Source organism: Pantherophis guttatus, chromosome 2 (genome assembly GCF_059756535.1).
Source record: "Pantherophis guttatus breed Tessera chromosome 2, ASM5975653v1, whole genome shotgun sequence".
NCBI classification, from domain to species: Eukaryota; Metazoa; Chordata; class Lepidosauria; order Squamata; family Colubridae; genus Pantherophis; species Pantherophis guttatus.
In genome coordinates this window covers 62,068,359-62,088,716 of record NC_142064.1, presented here as the reverse complement: position 1 = coordinate 62,088,716, position 20,358 = coordinate 62,068,359, and the positions used below count along the sequence as shown (strand labels likewise).

At 38.5% G+C, this 20,358-nt stretch overlaps 1 protein-coding gene across 6 annotated transcripts; it reads right to left on the bottom strand.

Moving 5' to 3' along the window:
• Positions 1–4,138: 4,138 nt before the first annotated feature.
• SLC35D2 (solute carrier family 35 member D2) lies at positions 4,139–19,529 on the bottom strand. Of its 6 annotated transcripts, none has more exons than XR_015732228.1 (12): positions 18,876–19,318; positions 16,581–16,614; positions 15,925–16,011; positions 13,466–13,533; positions 12,001–12,072; positions 10,771–10,839; positions 9,168–9,270; positions 8,132–8,224; positions 6,806–6,873; positions 5,992–6,047; positions 4,465–4,547; positions 4,139–4,387 (listed from the first exon to the last, which is right to left on the bottom strand). XR_015732228.1 is itself a non-coding variant. In XM_034410079.3 (12 exons), the coding sequence occupies exons 2-12, from the start codon at positions 16,554–16,556 to the stop codon at positions 4,264–4,266; spliced, it is 849 nt and encodes a 282-aa protein (XP_034265970.1). In that variant the 5' UTR covers positions 16,557–16,614; positions 18,876–19,529; the 3' UTR covers positions 4,139–4,263. The 6 variants fall into 6 exon arrangements, 5 of the variants coding, with proteins under 5 accessions (XP_034265970.1, XP_034265967.1, XP_034265969.1 ...); XM_034410079.3 differs by having other exon boundaries at positions 5,992–6,070; positions 16,554–16,614; positions 18,876–19,529; XM_034410076.3 differs by having other exon boundaries at positions 5,992–6,070; positions 18,876–19,391.
• Between the last annotated feature and the right edge of the window lie 829 nt (positions 19,530–20,358).

Genomic DNA, 20,358 nt, shown 5'->3' with positions numbered 1-20,358 from the left:
ATACTTTAGTCAAGAGTTCTTATGAGTAGTTTAATTTATGTTAGTGATTGAAAATAGCCCAACATCATACTATTAAGCAGTCCTTTGCACACGGATTGTTTATTCCTAACGATGTTAAAAAAGGAGTGGGACTATATTTTTCACCCTTGCTTTTCCAGATAAGGATTATATGAAGCTTCTGTCACTGTATACTATTAGTGCAGGGAAAGCGCCTCAGAGGGAGACCACAGCTGCGATATAAGGATATCTGCAAGAGGGACCTAAAGGCCCTGGGAATGGACATTAACAATGGGAAACCTTGACCTCCGATCGTTCAGTTTGGAGGCTAAAGATGCAGCATGGCCTTCTCCAATTCGAAGAGTCACTTGCTCGGCAGGCTGAGGCAAAGTAGCAGTTCCGGAACCAGCGAAATCTGGGGGTTGGGCAGGGGACAGAATGTATCTGATATGAATTTTATAAGGGGTGTATGTTAGTTTTTTTAATTTTGTGGGCCAAATTTTTATATATTCAATTTTAAATTGTTTTTAAACTTTGTAAATTTATATGTGTTTTAATATGGCTGTACACCGCCCTGAGTCCTTCGGGAGAAGGGCGGTATAGAAATCTAATAAATCTAATCTAATCTAATCTGCCCTCAGTGTGGAAGGGATTGCCACTCTCGAATTGGCCTTTTTAGTCACACTAGATGCTGTTTTAGGACCTCTTTCCAGAGCACGATACCATAGTCTCTTGAGACTGAAGGATGCCAATGATGTCACTGTATAAATAGTCACTATTTGGGCAGCTACTAACTAAAAGGAAACTACACTGGAAGTCAGATAGATGAAACCATAAAATCCCAGCAGTGCTGGAACTAGACAAATAGTCATTTCAATCTTAGTAAACCAAACTTCCTCTGTATTTCTGTGTGTTCCAACATGTTATCACACTATTATCAGCTTTTTTAAAAAAATCCTTTAGTAATGCAATTTAGATTACACGGTTATTGGCTTCATACTGATTAAATGTTTAAAGAATGACATTATTGCACAACGTGTACCTTAGAGGGCTTCATTTAGTGATTGTTCAAAATTACAACGGCACTGAAAAAAATGACTTATGACCCTTTTTCACAGTTACCACCTTTGTAGCATCCCCATGTTCATGTGATCAAAATCCAGACGCTTGGTAAGTGGTTCATACTTGTGACCATTGCTGTGTTCGAAGGTCATGTGATCACCTTTTGTGACCTTCTGAGAAGCAAAGTCAATGGGGAAGCCAGTTTCACTTAACAACAGTTGCAGCAATTCATTTTACAGCTGTGGCAAGAAAGGTCTAATTTTAAATATCAAAACTCACTTAACAAATTTCTCACTTCACAACAGAAAGTTTTTGCTCAATTGTGGTTGTAAATTGAGGGCTATGGTACCTGTATTTACCCTTTATATAGCCCAGCAGTCACCAACTGGTAGTCTGTGGACCACTGGTGGTCCGTGAGAAAATTTTGGTGGTCCCCAGAAAAATTATTTGCATTTTTTATATTGCACTAAATCAGGGGTCCTCAAACTACAGCCCCTGGGCTGGATATGTGCAATGAACGCTGCAGAGAGTTTACCCCTTTGGGGTCTTTTTATGCAGGTCGGAGGGGGGGGGAATTCTGATTTGGGATCTGCTTCAGCCTCCTGGTGTGGGGCTTTGGGTGAAGGCTGGAGAGAAGTGCCACTGGTGGTGAAGAGCCAGAGGACCTTGTTCCAGTGTGACTGCCTCAGGGCCTGGAACTGGCTGACCATCTCAGCCTGCTGAGCCTCCAGGCACCGGTACCTGGCCTTGCACTTCCGCAAGTCTTCCCTCTGCTTGGAAAGCCTATGCTCCTAGTCCTCAGTGAGGTGCTTCTGCTGAGCCTCCTTCTCAGCCAGATCCAATTTGAAGTGAGCTGTTTTGCCAACTCTTTCTCGTGGTGGCTGCTTAGCTCCAGCAATTGCTTCCTGTTGGGGCCGTAAAAAGCCCGGGCGGGCAGGCAAAGAGTAGCGAATAGAGACTGGCAAGGTGCCCCTCAACGTGAGTGACATCGAGTTGGCCGTGCCCACCCAGTCACATGACCACTTTGCCATGCCCACCCAGCCGGTCATTAGGCAGATCATATTAGTGGTCCGTGGGATTTAAAATTATGGATTTAGTGGTCCCTGATTTTTGAAAGGTTGGTGACCCTTGATATAGTCTATTCACAGTACATATTACATATTGTTTCTATGAAGCCTCTCTACTTTCTTGCTTACATTCCTTTTCACTCTAGTTACCCATTGGCAGACACATACACTAACCCTCTTCCTCTTCCCTACGTCTATGCAACGCAGCACATAAACAATTTATCCACTTACTGTATCTTTTAACAAAATGGCTAATACAGCTTCCTCCTGGTTTTCTTACTTTCGCTTTTTGTAACTGGGGATGAACCCCTTCTATTGAGAGCACATTCTTTGCTATTCAGCTCCTGCCTAAAAGATGTGTGTGCATGAGTGCACATGTGCGCCCTCCCACACACACACACACAAAACAATATTCAGTTTCTTTCATTTATCATTTTGGTCCTTGTAAATATTTACATGCCATAAACAAATCTTACTTCCATGAGTTAAGCAAATCACATCCGTCTTCTAATTTAAACAATTAGCAATGCTTTCATATTCAATTATGTTTCTTTTCTCTGGTTCATGCATGCTAAATTTATGTATTTATTAAGTATAAAGTGATTTTCTTGATTGCCTTAGGTCACTAATGAAAACATTTCAATATGTTTAAGTTGTTTAGACTGCATCTATATCTGTAATCCTGAAGTGTAGAATAAGGGCAGTGAAATTAAATATTAGAAGAAATATTTTCCAAAATTTCCCCAGAAGAAACTCTCATGGAACCTCACCATGTCTGAGTACTTTGTAACAGAGATCAAATCTAGAACCATAAATCTATTAAACCTAAATGTTCTATTTCCATAAGGAATGATGAGAATGTAATAACTAGTTCCAGCTTAGACAAAATATTTTTCAGAGAATCACTTCACTGTATGAATGGCAATTTTTGGTATCTCTAAAAATGGATATTAAAAGAAGAATAATGTCAAATAGTCCCTAAAGAAATAAAAACTAACAGAAACCAAATATAAACTGGAGAGGGTTGTGAGTGATTGCAGCTGTTGGTTGCAATCCAAGTTAAGTGTTTGTCTATAGCAGGACTGCCAAACTCACATCATCACGGTGGTATCATGTGACGTATTGGGAGTTTTTTCCCCTTTGTCAAACCAGGCATGGGTGTGGCCAGCACATGATTCATCCGGCAAGTGGGCCGGGAGTTTGACAGCCCTGGTCTATAGTTATTAAAATGTAGCTGTTCTGACCTTTTGTCCTTCTACTTCAAATTAGAATATGGGTAAATGTTCACTAAGGGGAAAACCCTTGTGGTTTTTTTTTCTTGGCGTTAGTTGTGTGTTTTGGTGATTACAAGCTGCAGATTCCCAAAAAACGTCAGGAGTCTGCTGTTTTTATTTTTGACTTTAGCTGCTAGCTTTACTACCGAATTTCAAAAAGGGAGACCAATGAATATTTGTTCTTTTCTACTTCCTAGCAAATTTTTGGTACAGGTTAATTAATGCTACTTTTGTACCAGACAGAATCCTTTTGAATGTCTGCCAAAAAAAAAAAAAAAAAATTACACCATTTGAAGCCTGGTGCAGACATAGCCTAAACCAGGGGGTCGGAGAGACTTTGGACCCATTATTAACAGAAAAGAAAACACCGGGAGCCACAAAACTCTTCCCGTGCCTGACTATTTCCTGAGCGGCCACAAAACTAGCATATGTAGTTGAATTAAAGATTCTGTTTTCTTCTGAAACTTTTCTTTTCTTGGATTTATCCATGGTTGGCTTACCGGGGGTCGAAAAGCTCAATAAATTGTGTGCCGGCGAGTGTCACACACTGGCAGTTGTGACACATATTTTGAGCGACAGGGAGCCACAGCAAAGGGATGAAAGAGCCACATGCGGCTCCAGAGCCACGGGTTGCTGACCCCTGGCCTAAACAAAGGTCGCATTTTATATGCTCCTTAATATTCTTTTTTGGATTTTTAATCATGAACAACTCTTGGAAACTCAAAAGCTTGCAAACTATTTTGTGTACGTTGAAGATTGCTTTAATATAGCAAGTGTATTTTCAGGTGTATTTTTATATGTTTCAATTATCATCTTCTGTCCAAGAAAAATATCTTTGCCTAAGTTGGCATCTTTAGAGTTTTTCATGTTGTCTGCTTCAGTAAGCTCTTGGAACCTGGAGTTGCTTTTTCTTCATCTATGGAGGGACAGTCAGGATTGTCCTGTCCCCGTATTGCTAAGAATGAATATCTCAGCCCTCCTGCCATGCTAGAGGGGAAAAAAAAAAGACACAATAATAAAATCATGCCACTTGACACTATGACATGCTTTCAAAACTCCCTTACCTGATATTGAGTCCAATGAAGTTCAATATATTAAACATGTAATCTCCACCAAACAGCATGCCAATATAAGCAACAGACACATTCTATAAAGAAAAAGCAGTGTGTGTAATTGCTACAAATGCCCACTATGATAAACTATAAACTAAAGCATGGTTAGCATGAATACACCCACTGACTCCTCTTTTTTGAAGGGCTTAACTACTTAATAACAATTCTTCATTTCTTTGTTGTTCATGTCTGAACCTAGAATATTTGCTACTTCCATCTACCTTTAAACACAAAACACAGCTATGACTTGTTTATACCATCTTTCAATGCTTTGCTGTAGTTGGAAGCAGACTATCCTGCATCTGGGTAACACACTTGTAAACAAGCAACAGACACAGTAGGTGAATTGGTAGGGAAAAGGGCAGTAGACACATTGCTATCAACCAAGCCATACCATTTCATGCAAATCTTATTTCAGTATTTTAATGCCTTTAGACAAAGTATAAGGTAAGAACAGAGGTGGGTTTCAGCAGGTTCTGACCAGTTCTGGAGAACCGGTAGCGGAAATTTTGAATAGTTCAGAGAACCGGTAGTAAAAATTCTGACTGGCCCCGCCCCCATCTATTCTCTGCCTCCCAAGTCCCAGCTGATCGGGAGGAAATGGGGATTTTGCAGTAACCTTCCCATGGATTGGGGAGGGAATGGAGATTTTACAGTATCCTTCACCTGCCACGCCCACAGAACCAGTAGTAAAAAAAATTTGGAACCCACCACTGGGTAAGAACTATGAAAAAACAATCCTGATCTTGCATGAAAATCTACTATTCGTCCTGAGCCCTCTTCAGTCATTTATCTGAATATCTGAGAACTTGAAAGTAAGTAGGTCAAGGACAGGTCGAGGACAGGACCAGGCAGGCAACCTAACTTCTGGGTATTGAGCCAAGAAGCTCATATTTCTTTGAATGCAAATATATCTCACTGTTTGGTCTGCTGCTGTATCCATACTGTCCTCTATCTAGTTTCAAACCCTTATGTCTTGAAGTAGGGCCTGACCTCCACTTGATAATCACTTGATAAAAATGACTTTGCAAGTAACATTGAGCTGAATATAATTGGATAAATTATTCCTGGCCTTTTTAGAAACGTAAGGACCTTCACATTTTTATATGTCCCCAGTACTCGTGTTAAGGAAAGTTCTACAAAAACTGCCACCAAGACATTCATACACATAGTCATATAGGTCAAAGTTGTAGTCAAGACACAGGACTATCTTTTGCAGGTGATTTTAATGGTGACTGGGTTCACACATTACATGTGTACTTCTTAACTATGGCTTATAGCTAGTTTATAGTTGTAGGTTAACACTCTTAGTAACCTAGTTCAGACCTAGTGCCAAATTATACACCTTGCTATACAACCCATAATAACTGGATTCATACGTTATGCTAAAGCCAAAGCAAACAATCTAGATTGACAGTGTAGTGTAATGTAGTGTATTCAGCTACTGTTATCTAATATCAATTCCTTTTGGTTACTTACTTTTATAGCACCAACTACTGCAGTTGTTAGAGCAGAATTATAATGGCTGCAGAGAACTGTAGAATACATCAGAAGAAACCTAGTGTTAAAAGCAAAAAACGACTGCATAACTTGGTTTCCTGCTTTTTGTCAAATAATCAAATGATACATACCATAATTCTACATTGATACTCACTACCCTATTTTATGCTGAGCTTCAGTATTTAAAATAGCCTAAGCATAATCTAAAACGTGTTGCATTTGAAGATCTAATATAAAATTAGACAAACTAAAAACTGAGCTTCTACAGACTCCATCATTTTTATACAGCACCAAGCATCCTCTGGAAACTTATCACCTGATTTGTAGGGTTTAAAAAGTTTTAAAATGTGCAACATTATCAAGGGACTCCTGCTCTAATTTAATTGATGTGGCCAATGAAAATGTCCCAAAGCAAGCTATACTGAAAAAGAATCAGAAAGCATGTGGAAATTATTTTTGCTCTTTAATAAAAGAGATAGTTCTTAAAATGTTGTGCAGCATGCTACAAAAGCTCAGTGGTGGATTGCTATCGGTTCGGCGAACCGGTAGCAGTGGTGGCAGGAGGCTCCGCCCAACCGCTTGGACATCATCAATTACGGTCTGCGCACATGAGCGAACCGGTAGCAAAGGTAAGTGAAACCTGCTCCTGCAAAAGCTGTACTATGAGAACACTGCAGGAATCAATTGGATCTCTCTCTTTTTAGCTTATCTTACTTTGCTAATTATGCAGAAGGATTGCCAAGATGCAAACTCATGCCAGTCATTACTTGATTAGTTGCCCAAGATCCCTTACCCCAGGACACAAGAAAGAAGAAACTGAAAGACAAATAAAACATTTGTCCACTGCTGGAAATTCATGGCCTGTACAAATAAAGAAGATAAGATTTTAGATATATTTAGAGAGAAAAAATTACCAATTATTTATTGAAAAATTCAATTGACAAGAATAATTGAATTTAAGGGGGGGGGGAGAATCTACTTGATATCACACCAAGTGTTGTTTTGCTGGCTTCCAACAGGATGGCTTCATATTACATATTTCCTTTTCATGTAAATCACTAACTATTGATTTTGAGGGTCTCTCTCTTCCCCTCCCTCCCCCCTCCCTCCCTCTCTCTCTCTCTGAATTGCCAAGATGCATGCATGCAGATTCCCACAGACTTCACACTTAGCCACTAAGAGCACATGGCATTGGAGGGTTAAGGTAATGTCCAACAATGTTACTTTAGCTAAGAAAAAGAAAGTATGGATCTTCCCTCCAAGAGCTCTCCATGCAGTCCCTACCCCGACTCGCAAATAGTTGGTAGCTATTTAATGGTAGCCATGCAATGTTTGAATGAACCAATTTGGTATAGTGTTAAGGTGCCAGACTAGAAACCAGGAGATTGTGAGTTCTAGTTCCACCTTGGACCAGCTACTTTCTATCAGCCTTAGAAAGGAGGATGGCATACTACTTCTGAAAAACCTTACCAAGGATACTGCAGGGATAATATGTCCAGGTAATTGCTGAGTATCAGACACAAATGAACAGAATAAAAAAATGTTTGAAGGTTTTGAGAGAAAAATAGTTCTTCTCAGTCAATACCAAATAACAGCCAAGATAACTTGAAAGGATGAATGGATAAAGTTTATGGGAAACTAATATTGCCTCTTAATCTTAAAAAGAAAGTCGCAGTGGCGCAGTGGTTAGAATGCAGTACTGCAGGCTACTTTTGCTGCCTGCCGGCTGCCTGCAATTTGGCAGTTCAAATCTCACTGGCTCAAGGTTGACTCAGCCTTCCATGCTTCCAAGGTCAGTAAAATGAGGACCCAGATTGTTGGGGGCAATATGTTGATAGTGTAAACTGCTTAAAGAGGGCTGTAAAGTACTCTGAAGCAGTATATAAGTCTAGGTGCTAGTGCTAATCTCCTGTTCTGTTCCTAGCTCGTCAAAATGAGGTTTCATATCTTATACTAAACCACTACTTGTAATGTTATAAAATCATAGAGGACAAAATCTTACATTTTTACTTCATGAGTAAAAGGATTCCAAGGATCATTCCAGAAATATACATTTAGGACCCAAGCCAATTAAAGTATTATTATACCTGAACCTGATTGGTTCCTAAATTCTACTTACCTCCTGGAAATCTCCAGTGAAAAAACTGATGAGAACTGTAGGAATTATCATAAAGCAGGCATTATAAAAAATTACTCCATATCTTCCCAGCTCCTATATAAGCAAATACATATGTTTAAAAAAATCTGATAGATGATTACTTAAGAGTTCCTGAAGGATTCAGTGCTGAGATATTTATGGTAGCATATCTAGAAGCCAGTAAATTAAATGAATCTTAAAAACTCTGTTTGAAAGGCATGTAAGCCTGGATAATATAAACTGTTTATCAAATAAGATTCTATGTGGGAAAATTTGGGGGGAATAATAGGATGGTAATGACTGAACTAATTATCCTTAACTAAAACAGAACAAAGAGCCAATAGCACAAATCTTTCCATATAAATGTCTAGTCAGATGGAAGCAATATGTATGGATAGAAATATGAGGTACAACTATCAGAGTCTGGAATAACAATTGGCTTAAACCAGGGTTGAAAAACCTTTTTCAAACCAATTATGGCATTTGATTGGCAGTCACATTCTGGAAGTTGGCTCAGGCAGGACAAAATTTAGTTAAATTTGCATTCAAATTTAGTTCAAATTACATTAATTAAATATAATTTCAAGAATCAAATACTTGAGTGTATTTACTATTTTTTCCCTTTAAAATGTCAATTTGTCAACTTTTTAAAGCCCTGAGACCATTGCTTATGTATTCCTTGCTTACATGAAGCATAGCAATCAGCTACATAACTATTTTTTTAGTTGACAAAACAGCAGTATTTAAGATATAAAAGTGAATGAAACTTTCACAAAGATATTACAGTGAAATATTTATAACCTTGTGAAAAGGCACTTATAAAAAGTGGCCTACAAATATTTTTTTTAAAAGTTATTCCAATATATCAGGCTTTTTGTGAGTATTAAGAAAACTATACAACATCTTAACTTTACGTTGACTTGATGGAGGCTCTTTATGAAAAACTATAGATAAAATTATAAAAAAGCCCATGGTTAAAAAAGGCAAAGAACAACACATAAAATCTCCGCACAATTACCTGAGGATCAATTTTTTGTTTGGTATAAACACCATTTGCTGCTGTGAAGACATCATTCAGCAAAACAGAAACATAGCCTTCCAAGTTGAAAGCTAAATCTGATCTGGAAAATAAAATATGGAAATATAGGCTAATTTAAACAGCATATATTTAAATAACAGTTTTCTTTGCAGGGAGGTATTCTGTCTGCTCTCCAAATTGTATCCATATTACAAACAAGAGATAATTGTAAAGTAAGAATTTGTAAAGGAAAAAAAAATCAGTCTAGTCTTGTTTGTATAATAAAGTAAATATATCGAGAAAATTCAAAGCTTAGATAAACATCACTTGATCATTTTGTAAAATATATTATGTACAAGCTGGTTTCTATTTAAAGTAGATTTAGAGTGTGAGAGTTTAAGCAGACAACAATTACACCAACAGTAAAATATTTGATGGAGATATTGAAATTACAGTGGGATAAGACATTAGTTAGACCTAACAGCGAAGGAATTACCATAGAATATTACTATATGAGCACAAACCATACACATGAACATCACGAAATAATAATATTATAGCCTTTATAATATATAACAATAGCAATAGCATTTAGGCTTATATATCGTCCCACAGTGCTTTATAGCATTCTCTGGATGGTTTATAATGTAAGCATTATTTGCATATTGACGCCAACAATCTAGGTCCTCATTTTACCAACCTTGAAGCCCCATCAAACTCCAGGCTGTGGGCAGTTTGCCTGCAATAAAGCACTTTAACCACTGTGCCGCAGCAGGGCTATGTTTCATATTCAATTGCTTTGAAAATATATTTGTTTGGTTTGGCAGGAAAGTACTAGAAACTGAGTTCTCCTCTGTTATTATTATTCCCCAATCTACCAGGACACTTTTATCATATAGTATAAAGCATGATTTATTGTGAGATCTTCAGTATAATTAACTATGGACTCGGGCCATTGTGATTCTAACAATTAGTTACTCCATCGTCCTTCCTCTGTAAGCGACAGACTAGAATAATTTCCCCTGTTGACTTCCAAATTCTGAACTCTTGCGCAAGGGTCACATCAATTCATTTTGGATCATCTTTGTTTAAGAAAAGTTAATGGCATGTTAGTTCTTGTGTTTTGCAGCACAGTCAAGATCATCTGCAAATAATTTCCAGATCACTGTCATGGTTGATCTACAGCACCTATACCCATTTCATGGTTCTCGGAAAGTGCTATGATTACACCTCCTGGAACTCCCAGGCAATTGGGCAAGCTAGATGGGAATTCTGGGAGTTGAAACACCACCTATTTTCCCCACTAGTGTGGGGAAGATTCAGTGGTGGGATTCCAATAATTTAACAACCGGTTCTCTGCCCTAATAATTTCTTCCAACAACCAGTTCACCAAACTGCTCAGAAAGTTAATAACCGGTTCTCCCGAAGTGGTGCGAACTGGCTGGGAAGTTCCCACCACTGGGAAGACTGCTACAGAAACTGCACAAAACTGTACAAATATTTTACAGTATCTACTCATTAACAATGATCTACAAAGGAATATTATTTTTCACTGATGTTAAGAAACAAGTATGGAGTTCTAAAGGAAAATATAAAATCTTACCCTGCTGCTATTAAGGCCCCCAAAATGATTGCAAACACACTGATTATAATGCCCAACGGAAAGCGTTTCCTGTAAAAATAAATGATATCTCTCTAAATGTATATTCAGGAATTAAGACATTGAGATTCCAGGAGTATGACTTCTTTGTTTTATTTGATCCATAGGAGAACGAAATCACATTTTCATCCCAAAGGATTTGAAGCCTCTACATGTAGAAAGTAGAAATACAATTCTTGGTATATACAGAAAGAGTTTCAAACAATTCTTTGTTCCAAAAAAGGAATTCTTAATAAAGGACTATCATACAGAACTAGATGGCCCAATCTGATATATAAAAACTCCCCATAAATCATGGGATGCCTATAAATCCAGCCTCATTCAGTAATTAAGTAGTCAATCAAAACCAGTGTTCACTTTTACAACTTTCTAGAGATTAAGCTGTACAGGTAGTCCTTGACTTATGACCACAATTGAGCCCAGAATTTATGTTACTAAGTGAGTTCAATAGAACTGATTCCCAGGAACTGAATCAAAAACTCAGTTAATCAGAGACAGCAGGCCCTAAATAGAAAATGCAACATAGTAATATCTGTACATTCTTGGGAGGATAAACTGTTTTTAATATTTTTGAGGCCTGTTTATAGGTGAACAGAATATCCATATAGTTACAGGGAAAGTACTGGAGTTTCTAAAATGCAGGACGAAGAAAAAGAGGAAGACAAGGAAGACCTTGTGTTCAAAAGAAGGAAGAGGAGCAGCTGCAGGATTAGATATTCCCTTCAGAAATATAAGGGAAAATATAACAGAAAACTCTTTGCTGCCCTCTAGGGGTCATATGAATTTTGGCAAGCCAGAACTGGTAGGATGAGGATAGGAAAGAGACAAGATAGCTAAAGAAGGAAAGAAAGAAGATAGCGAAACAGAAACCAGGAAAATGGTGGCTTAGAAGAAAAGGCAAAAGAAACAAGAAAAAGATTTGGGCTTGACCAAAATATCACACTACAATAGAAGAAAGGCACAAAGGAGAAGAGCTGCCTTGAACTGAAGCTACAACTGAAATCTTTGGCTCCAGATTTCTGGAAATTTCCTAGACTGGAAATTATTTGGCCAAATAATTTTAAGCAGTTCAAAATGTCTTCTCAAATTCTTATTAGTCAAGAAAATGCATTGGATCATTATGTGTGTCGATAAACCATTGTGGTATTTCAGAAATAAGAGGCAAATACTCACCCAAGAATAATAATTTCCAGCAGTAATGTAAGAGGAATGGAAAACTTCCTCAGGACTGTAAACATTGGCAAACTGTATTTAAAGAGAGAAAGAGAGAGTGTATGTGACTAGTTCATGTCAGTAGCAAACTCCTTCATGACTGATTGTCTATCTTTACTACTTTCATCCTCAGCTTCATCTGACATTAAGAATGCACCTAGATAAATGCTCAGTTGCAAAGCCAAATGTCAGTCTGACACCAAAGAAAGTTCAGACAGTAGAATAGTTGGAAATAAGCATTTTTTTTAAAAAAAAAAAATAAACTTGGCGTCAGTGTCATACAATTTGTTTCCAGTAATTTCCTTTTTTACTGAGTTAAAATTAGTTCTCAAGCAGTCAGTGATATGGTATTTTCCATGAATAGCTATCTAAATGCTGAGAATCGAGGCAACTATGGAAAAGATTTTGGTGAGCCAGGTCAGAAACTAATAAATAGTCTTCTCTAACCTGGACTGGAAGCCCCCATGCTGGGAGGAACTCCTACATGATCACAGGTAGAGCTAAGGTAGAGCTGCCTAACCCTTTCCACATTAATACAGAAGAATGTCCCAATATTACTGTATTAGATTAACAGATAATTTGAAATCCACAGGGTGTCTAACTCAAATGCAAATTCCAAATACTTATTCCTAGTTATGAAAAACCCAAAATAATCACACATACTTATGAGTACACTAGTGTGCTTCTTTCAGCAGAGTGGGAAATGACCAGTGCATGCCCAAGAGAAAGGCTAGCAACCTTTCCAGATGTTTCCACACAGCTGCATACAGTGGTGCAGACTTCCAACAAGTAACTGGCAAAGGCTTGTAAAATCAACAAATATGAGGATAGTGCATGCATTAGAATCCTAAATACCATGTTACTGAGCTACACTCAAGAGCTTTAGGTATGCTTCCTTGATGTACTGATGTAGATATCCAAACCTGTACACTGTGATTCAATTACAAATCTGTAAAGCCATTGGATGAGACTGGACTCAAAACTGTTACATGACATGCAATTATCTATTCAGGCAGCAGACTCCCCAAGCAATATATTCTAACTATCCCACCCAATTTTTCACATGATGAAAAAAGCCCATTGTCTGATCAACTTCCATTTTCAATGTCCACTTTCAGCAGTCAAAGATGAAGAACACATCAGCCACACCAAAAAGAGAGGAAGAAAATATCAAAACACAAGGATAGAAAGTAGAATGGCTAGTTGTAAGGTCTCTTTATAGGTATTAGTTTCTAAGCTCAACACTTACTTTATAAACTAATTTTATACACTGGAATGTCCAAAGCAATGCTTTGGCAAGATGATGCTTTTGTGCAAAAATATAATCCATTTTTAACAGTCTTGGGAAAAAAGAAATTTGAAATTTACAAAGCATTAATTAAAAAGAAACTATCAGTTTAGGCTTACCACCTGGACTTTACTATACCTTAGCTTGCCTATGCTTGATAATCCACTTATATGATTTCCAATATAAATCAGAGGAAGTGGAAACAACTGTAATAAAATAAACACACCATTCAGATTATGCCATTTCACTCCACTCTGGAAGAAATCTGTTCAAATTAATTCATAAACCATAGGCTGTTTAAACGCCAATAGAAACAGACAAATTAGCAGGCTTTATAAACGAACATCACTTGTTAGTATTTGATTCTTTGCATGACCTTGCTCCTGCTTATATCAATAAAATCATATTTAACCTACCAAACAAAAATATTGGACCCATCATGATGACAATAAACGAAAGTACATGATGTTTTTCTCTAGGCATTTGCTACCAAATGTGCAGGTGAAGATTATCATTTAGAAGTACATCTATTTGCATTCACTTGGAATTAATAAATATAAAACCCGTTCAGATTCATGGAGACTATGGCTATATCCATGATGTTTACTTAGCAACAGTAGAGAAATAGTTTTCTACTTCCTTCATCCAGATTATTTTTCCCAATTCCCAGCCTTGTCAATAGCCTGGTGATCTGGTGATTCTTCATCTCAGCACTAACAAGTCTGGTATTGTTATTTTATGAGATAAACCAAGTTTAGCTAAGTGCTGCCACCTACTGAGAACAATGGAATTTTCTAATAATTGCATGGTCACAAACATTTTGGTTGTGTAGATCTGATCTAGAATCAAAAGCCCAAGAGCCTGAATATTAGATTAGCAGAGGGTTCCCCCCCACACACCAATATATCTGGAGACCCCACTTTATCCCAAGCCCCAGAATCTGTGGGTTTGATCTTTATTCAGAAACAATTATCATTGTGCAATTCAAATACATGCATAAACTATAGCAACTGACTTGTATGTCACTGGGTTTATTTTTAAAAAGGAATGATGGAAAACAATAATAATCATGCATGGAAAGACTCTAGCAATTCTACCATGCAAATTCCCGCAAGGGTAAAATGAGCGGCAGTGACTCCTTAATGTAGAGAATGTGCAAGAGTCTGAAAGCAAATATTGGATCCACCCAAGGAAAAGGAAGATTGAGAGATTCACATTTGTCCTTTTAAGCTTTCAAGGACAAAGCTTTACAACAAATGCTGTCTCCTTTGAAGCTGCAGTCGGTCAAATAATTACATGAACTTTTAACAAATGGATAAGTATCTTTCAATAGGAATGCATGTCCTGTGGTCTCTACCACCCTGACAGGCAAGTCTGGGACGGCAGCCTAGGCTGAGAAACTGTGGGCAATCCTTTCCCTTGGCAAGAGCTGGTTTCTTTGCTGTCCAGCTGGCATCCCTTTTGTAGGGAAGAGCCTTGTTCTGAGCCAAGGAAGGGAGCTGTTTCAAGGCCAGGCCTCTTTGAAGGGTCAGGGGAGTTTGGCAGGCATGAACAAAGAAGGCCCACAGCTGTTTCTTCCACCCTTTGTTTTGCCTCAGCTTGTGTTCATCTCTCCATCTTCCTTTTCCTCTCACTCCAAAAGGGCCCCCATCCCACTCTCAGACTTTAAAACCCTTACACTCTGCCTGCAAATACTTAGTCCTTGGCGAGGAAGGTTACTTTCCAAACATGCTAAGAGTTTTCCCTTCACCATAAAATGACCTCGCGTCTTTTTATATGTGTGCAATGTTTATGATGCGTGTTTAAAGGGGGTGGGGCTTTAACCCATTGATTGGGCCTGCCCCTTTATTCTCTCCCCCCCCAATTGGGAGCATTTTAAGGGACACAAACTTCTCTAATTTTGTTGCCTAAACCTCCTTAAACAGGTGTGAAAACTTCAGCTCTCCCACTTCAATGACATTGAGACTTACCCAGTCATGAGCCTTATGGCCCATGACATCACCACAAGGGAAAATAAAATCCCAGGCATGAGACAGGTTATTCAAAATGACTTGCTGAATGAACCTCAATTGCAAACAGAGTAAGCTATAATATGATTTATATGGCTTTGATTTAAAAAAAAATGTGCATAATCACATTGGCAGAGGTGAGGATGACTTTTCAGCGCTATTACCATAGATCCCAAACCTTGGATTTAGAGCAGAAATTAACAACTATTTAGTGTTTAATTTAGCTCTAATTTGGTGACTGAACACTAAAGGAAATGGACTGGCTGGAATTCAACTTAACAGGTAGAAAAATCAATATACTTAATTACTTTGCATATTTCAATAAGTATTATAAGGGAAATGCTGATGAACAACTTGAAGAAACACCGCGGACTTAGTTTGAGTAACTGAATTCTTTCTAACAAAGTAAATAACATTAGGAAAAATGCAGTACAGTTCTCCTTTATAGATACCACTTAGAGAATTAATGTCCTGACACTTTGGTTATATAAGCACAGAACTGAATCATGTGTATGCTCCAATAGAATTTAGGAATATTTTTTTTACTTGGCAATATTAAAACCCATTCAAAGAGTTATTCATTCTTACCTTTTTAGGGATGCTTTTGTCAAGATCAGGAAAATGAATGATTTTATTTAATTTTGACACATATAAGATGAGAATAGTGGTTACCATCTAAAAGGGAAAGAAAACAATCACACACAGCAACAAAATATCATTTCCATATGCAGCTGGGGTGGATTATAGATACTGCTGCTATGAAGACCTGTTTTGCTTTGTTTTTAATAATCCCACACGCTGTTCAGTTTGCAAACTACACCAATGGATACAGAACTCCAGTTTGAACTGCATGGGAGTTCTCATACATTTTTGTGCACTCCTTCAACTGTGAAGATTTCAAAAAAAAAATAAAAAAAATTAGAGAATGCTTAAAAATGTTAATCCTAAAGCAGCATTGTTTACAAAAATAAAGAAAAATCCCCTCTCTCAAGGAAAATCTTGACCCTGTTCATTTTGTATCATGACACCTACTTTTCTCGGAGCCTCCAAAACGTTAACATAGTTTCAGTCACCAGAATATGACCCATCTGTTACAATTTTACTTTATAAAAAGTCTTGAGAGGGGTGTAAGCAAAGAGAACTCAAGAGGAAGCAAATCATCTGCATTTCATCCTTCCATCACTGGAAAACCTATATAGGTAAATGAAAATATTTACCATTTAATCACTTATCGATGAACATACCTGTCCTACTCCTAGAAACATTGGAGATGGGAATCTAGAAAGAAAATAGTGACATTTGTTTATGCATGCATGTATTTGTGTGTGATTTTATTGTATATTTCAGTTTAGAAAGAAAGAGCACATATATGCAAACATGCACGTATCAGAAGCTATCAAAATTTAAATTGTTAAATCTCTGCAACTTGTTTAAACAAAAAAAAATGGTTATCCAACGCAACAGTCACATATGGATTAGTTGTATGTAATGCAATCCACACAATATACACTTTGGAAGCAAATCAAGCCTATATTTCTAATTACACAAAATAATAGGGCAGGGCTATCCAACCTTGGCAACTTTAAGACTCGTGGACTGGGGAATCTTGAGAGTTGAAGTCCACAGGTCTTAAAAGTTGCCAGGATTCAACACCTCTGTTATAGAGAAACAAAATAATAAAGAGCATGTATTTAAAAAAAGCTGTGGATATCAAGGCTATACAAGACCGTACAATAAAAACTTCCAGGAAAATGCCAAGAATAGGAAACCTTCAAGTGACGTGTCAGACTATATAGAGGCAACTGTTACCTAACAACCAAGATAGATATCCAATAACATGAATATTTGCTGCTAATCAATTCCAAGAGTCTGTCCTGCAAAGAAGCTACTCTTCTCTGTTCTATGCATGTGCCATTTGATAGACCTGTTTCCTTATGCCAATCTGTTTCATTAAAGGCCTGCAGGCTCCATCTGCTGGGGCCAGAGTTAATATCACATTTCTTATCCAACAATCTTGCATAAGATCATGACTTGTCTGGAAACATGGCCTGGCTTGTAAGGGACTTGGTCTTTGGCCATATGGAGTTCTATTATCCAGTCTTCTCTGTTTGTTGCCAAACCTAAAATCCTTATTTGTCTGGGCTAGTTATTATCAGTTGTTGTTTTTTTGCTGAATCCTTGCTGCCAGTGCAGGGTTTAAACTCTTAATATGGATGATAAATTGGGTGGGGTGTGTCTGAAATGTATTTGTGGAATAATGTGAAATGTATTTGTGCAAAAAAGCCAGGTTTACACACCACAATAAATCATAAATCATGAATTACAACTGTCAACAATTACAGCAAATTCATGACTTGTGTTAAGTCTCTAAAATAGAAATTAGGGCCACAAGATCTGGACTGCAAGAATCAAATTAACTGCTAGAGGGCTGCAAAGAGTTAAGAATACTTCTGGAGCACATACATAGTTTGGTGTGATGCATCCATCTCAGCTGCAAAATTATGGCTCCAAAGATTTCTCTCTCTGCTAGCAAAAATGCTTCTTCTGCTTAGAGAAGACCTACTTTGTTTGTACATCGGGATTTTAATGGTCCACTAGCATTCAGCTTCTATAGCCTCAGTGTAGAAATTCTCAACTTTGTAATTAATTTTCAAATATGTGACACAAATTACTTTTCTCCTCCTGGTTGATCACAGGACTCTGGGCCTGCATCTGAGATCCAGAGCAAGTAATGGTAAACTGTAACCACTTTGAGATACATTTCCTGGAAAAGATCCTGCTACAATAATATTGTAGACTGGTAATAAAATGACTTAATGTTTAATTTATTGATCTAATGAAATAATTGTAAAAATAAAAGAAAACATTTGCTTGCATCACAAAAGCCCTTACTGTTGGTAAGGACTACAGGTTACAAAATTCCAGACAGCCACTAGAGGGCAAAAAGAATCCATTCACCATAAACCTATCTATTCACTACCATCAGCTAAAATATTACAAACTCAGATCTGGACAGTCAAGCCTTGGCTAAACAACTGTGATTGAAGAATGCATTCCCAATGTCCAAATTCTCCTTCCTCTCTGTCTGCTTCAAGCGTATTATGAGTTAAAGCAAGAACTTTGGACTCAGGCCTTCGGAACCAGAATCTTGTGTGATTTGCAGCTCGTATTTTCTCGTGCCACCAATCAAAATCACCTTTTAAAAATGCACCGGGAAATTTGGGAAGAGGTGGAGACAATCCTAAAGAAGTATTTCTCTCTTCGAGGCTGGGCATAAAAATGCTCCAGAAAACGAGGAAGGAGCCCAAGACGCTTCCATAAAATAGGAAGCGGGAACCTGTTCTGAAGGCGGGAACACAAGACAACGCACCATTCCAATCCCGATCGCATTGCTAGAGGGTCCCAGCGTGGGAAAAGCCCCCTCCGCAGAGACCGGGATGAAGGGAAGGGCTTTGCCCAGTCGACAGTGGGCTGATTTGAAGCCCGACCGCCCCGCTCTCCAGCAGGTTCGCGGCAGCACCTTCCTCCTCTGATCTCACCTGTACACTGTCAGCACTGTCTTGTTTACGAGAACGATCACGAAAGAGCAGGTCCCATAGAAAAGGGCGGAGAGCAGCTTGGGCAGCGAGGACGGGGCAGGGGGAGATGCAACCGGCTCCTGGTCCGGCTTCTTGGCGGCTTTCATCGTTTCGCACCTGTGCAACAGGTATCCATCTGCCGGTCACACGAAATGACATCCCCGCCGGCCAGGCAAAGGGCGACTTCAGCCCTTCCTCGCTAAAGGAAACGAGGCAGAACAGGAAGAAGCTCCTACCCGGTTTGCCTGTCCCCACCCACCGCGGCTGCGGCACCCTCTTTCTTCCGTTAAAATGCCTCGGAGCCGGGCGGCCGCGCCCTGGAGCAAGTTTCGTTTCTTGAGCGACTTGTAGAGCTCAGAGGATCGGCGTGCGCTTTGCGCCGCTCTGGCTTTCCTGCCGCGTTTGAGCATGGAGGACAAGAGGGAGCCTTGTCGTCATAATAGGCTTGCCCGAGATCTGCCTTTTTTCCAGCCTGGTGTCCTCCAGCTATGCTGCTGCGCCTGAGAAAGCTGGAAGTTGTGGTCTCACCACAACGCGGAAGACAGAAAGTTGAAAAAGGTTGAGCTAGCCAAAATCAGTACGTTTTCTTTCAGAAGCAGCGTTTCTCTCCATTCTATCAGAGACACTTGTTATTTGAAAGGATGCTTGTCTCCCCTCCTAAAAGATGGTGAAAGTTGGGGTCACCCTTCTATTGTTAAGTGTGATGGTGATCTAGAACAACTGGGGGAAGCAAATTGCTAAGTTGGTTGTTAGCAGCCATCTCATGGAAAAACAAAACCTTTTTCTACTATGTACCACCTTACAGTAAATTCAGTTTGAAAAAAAAAAGGCAAATAAAAGCATTTTTGTCACAGCAACCTCATTAGTTTTGTTAGGTGACTGGAAGTGCAGCTATCCAGAAAAGTTTTTTTTTAAATAATCATTTTCTATCTTTTAATATATAAAGGAAAGAGGTCCCCCCCCAAATATAAATTAGCACAACAAAACAAGGAAGGTCATCTTATTACTAGCTACTGCTGCTAGGAAAGGTCATGACTGCACCTTCATCATCTCAGCATTTGTTAGAAATGTCAGAATGCTTTTCCCATTAGATAACCCATTGGTTCCACAATTCAAATTTGTTGCTCCTTCTCCACTTCAGCTGTATCACTGCCACAGTAATTATTTTCCTCTGAAAGGTTGTCAACCCTTTAAGGGAGGCCAAGCCAAAAAGCAGATACCATTGAGATTCCAGGAATGCTATATTATTCATCATTGTTGTAGACTGTCAGTCTTGAAGGCTTGGCCAAGTTTTTCTCTGTCCCATTTTATATCAAACAAAATCAAGACAGGAGTTTCTTTCTTATACTTCTATTTTGGTCTTCTCCAAGTCCTCCTGTTAATGTCTCGCTCTTTTCTTCTCCCTTTAATGGGTTTCTTAAAATATATCCTTACCAAATACACC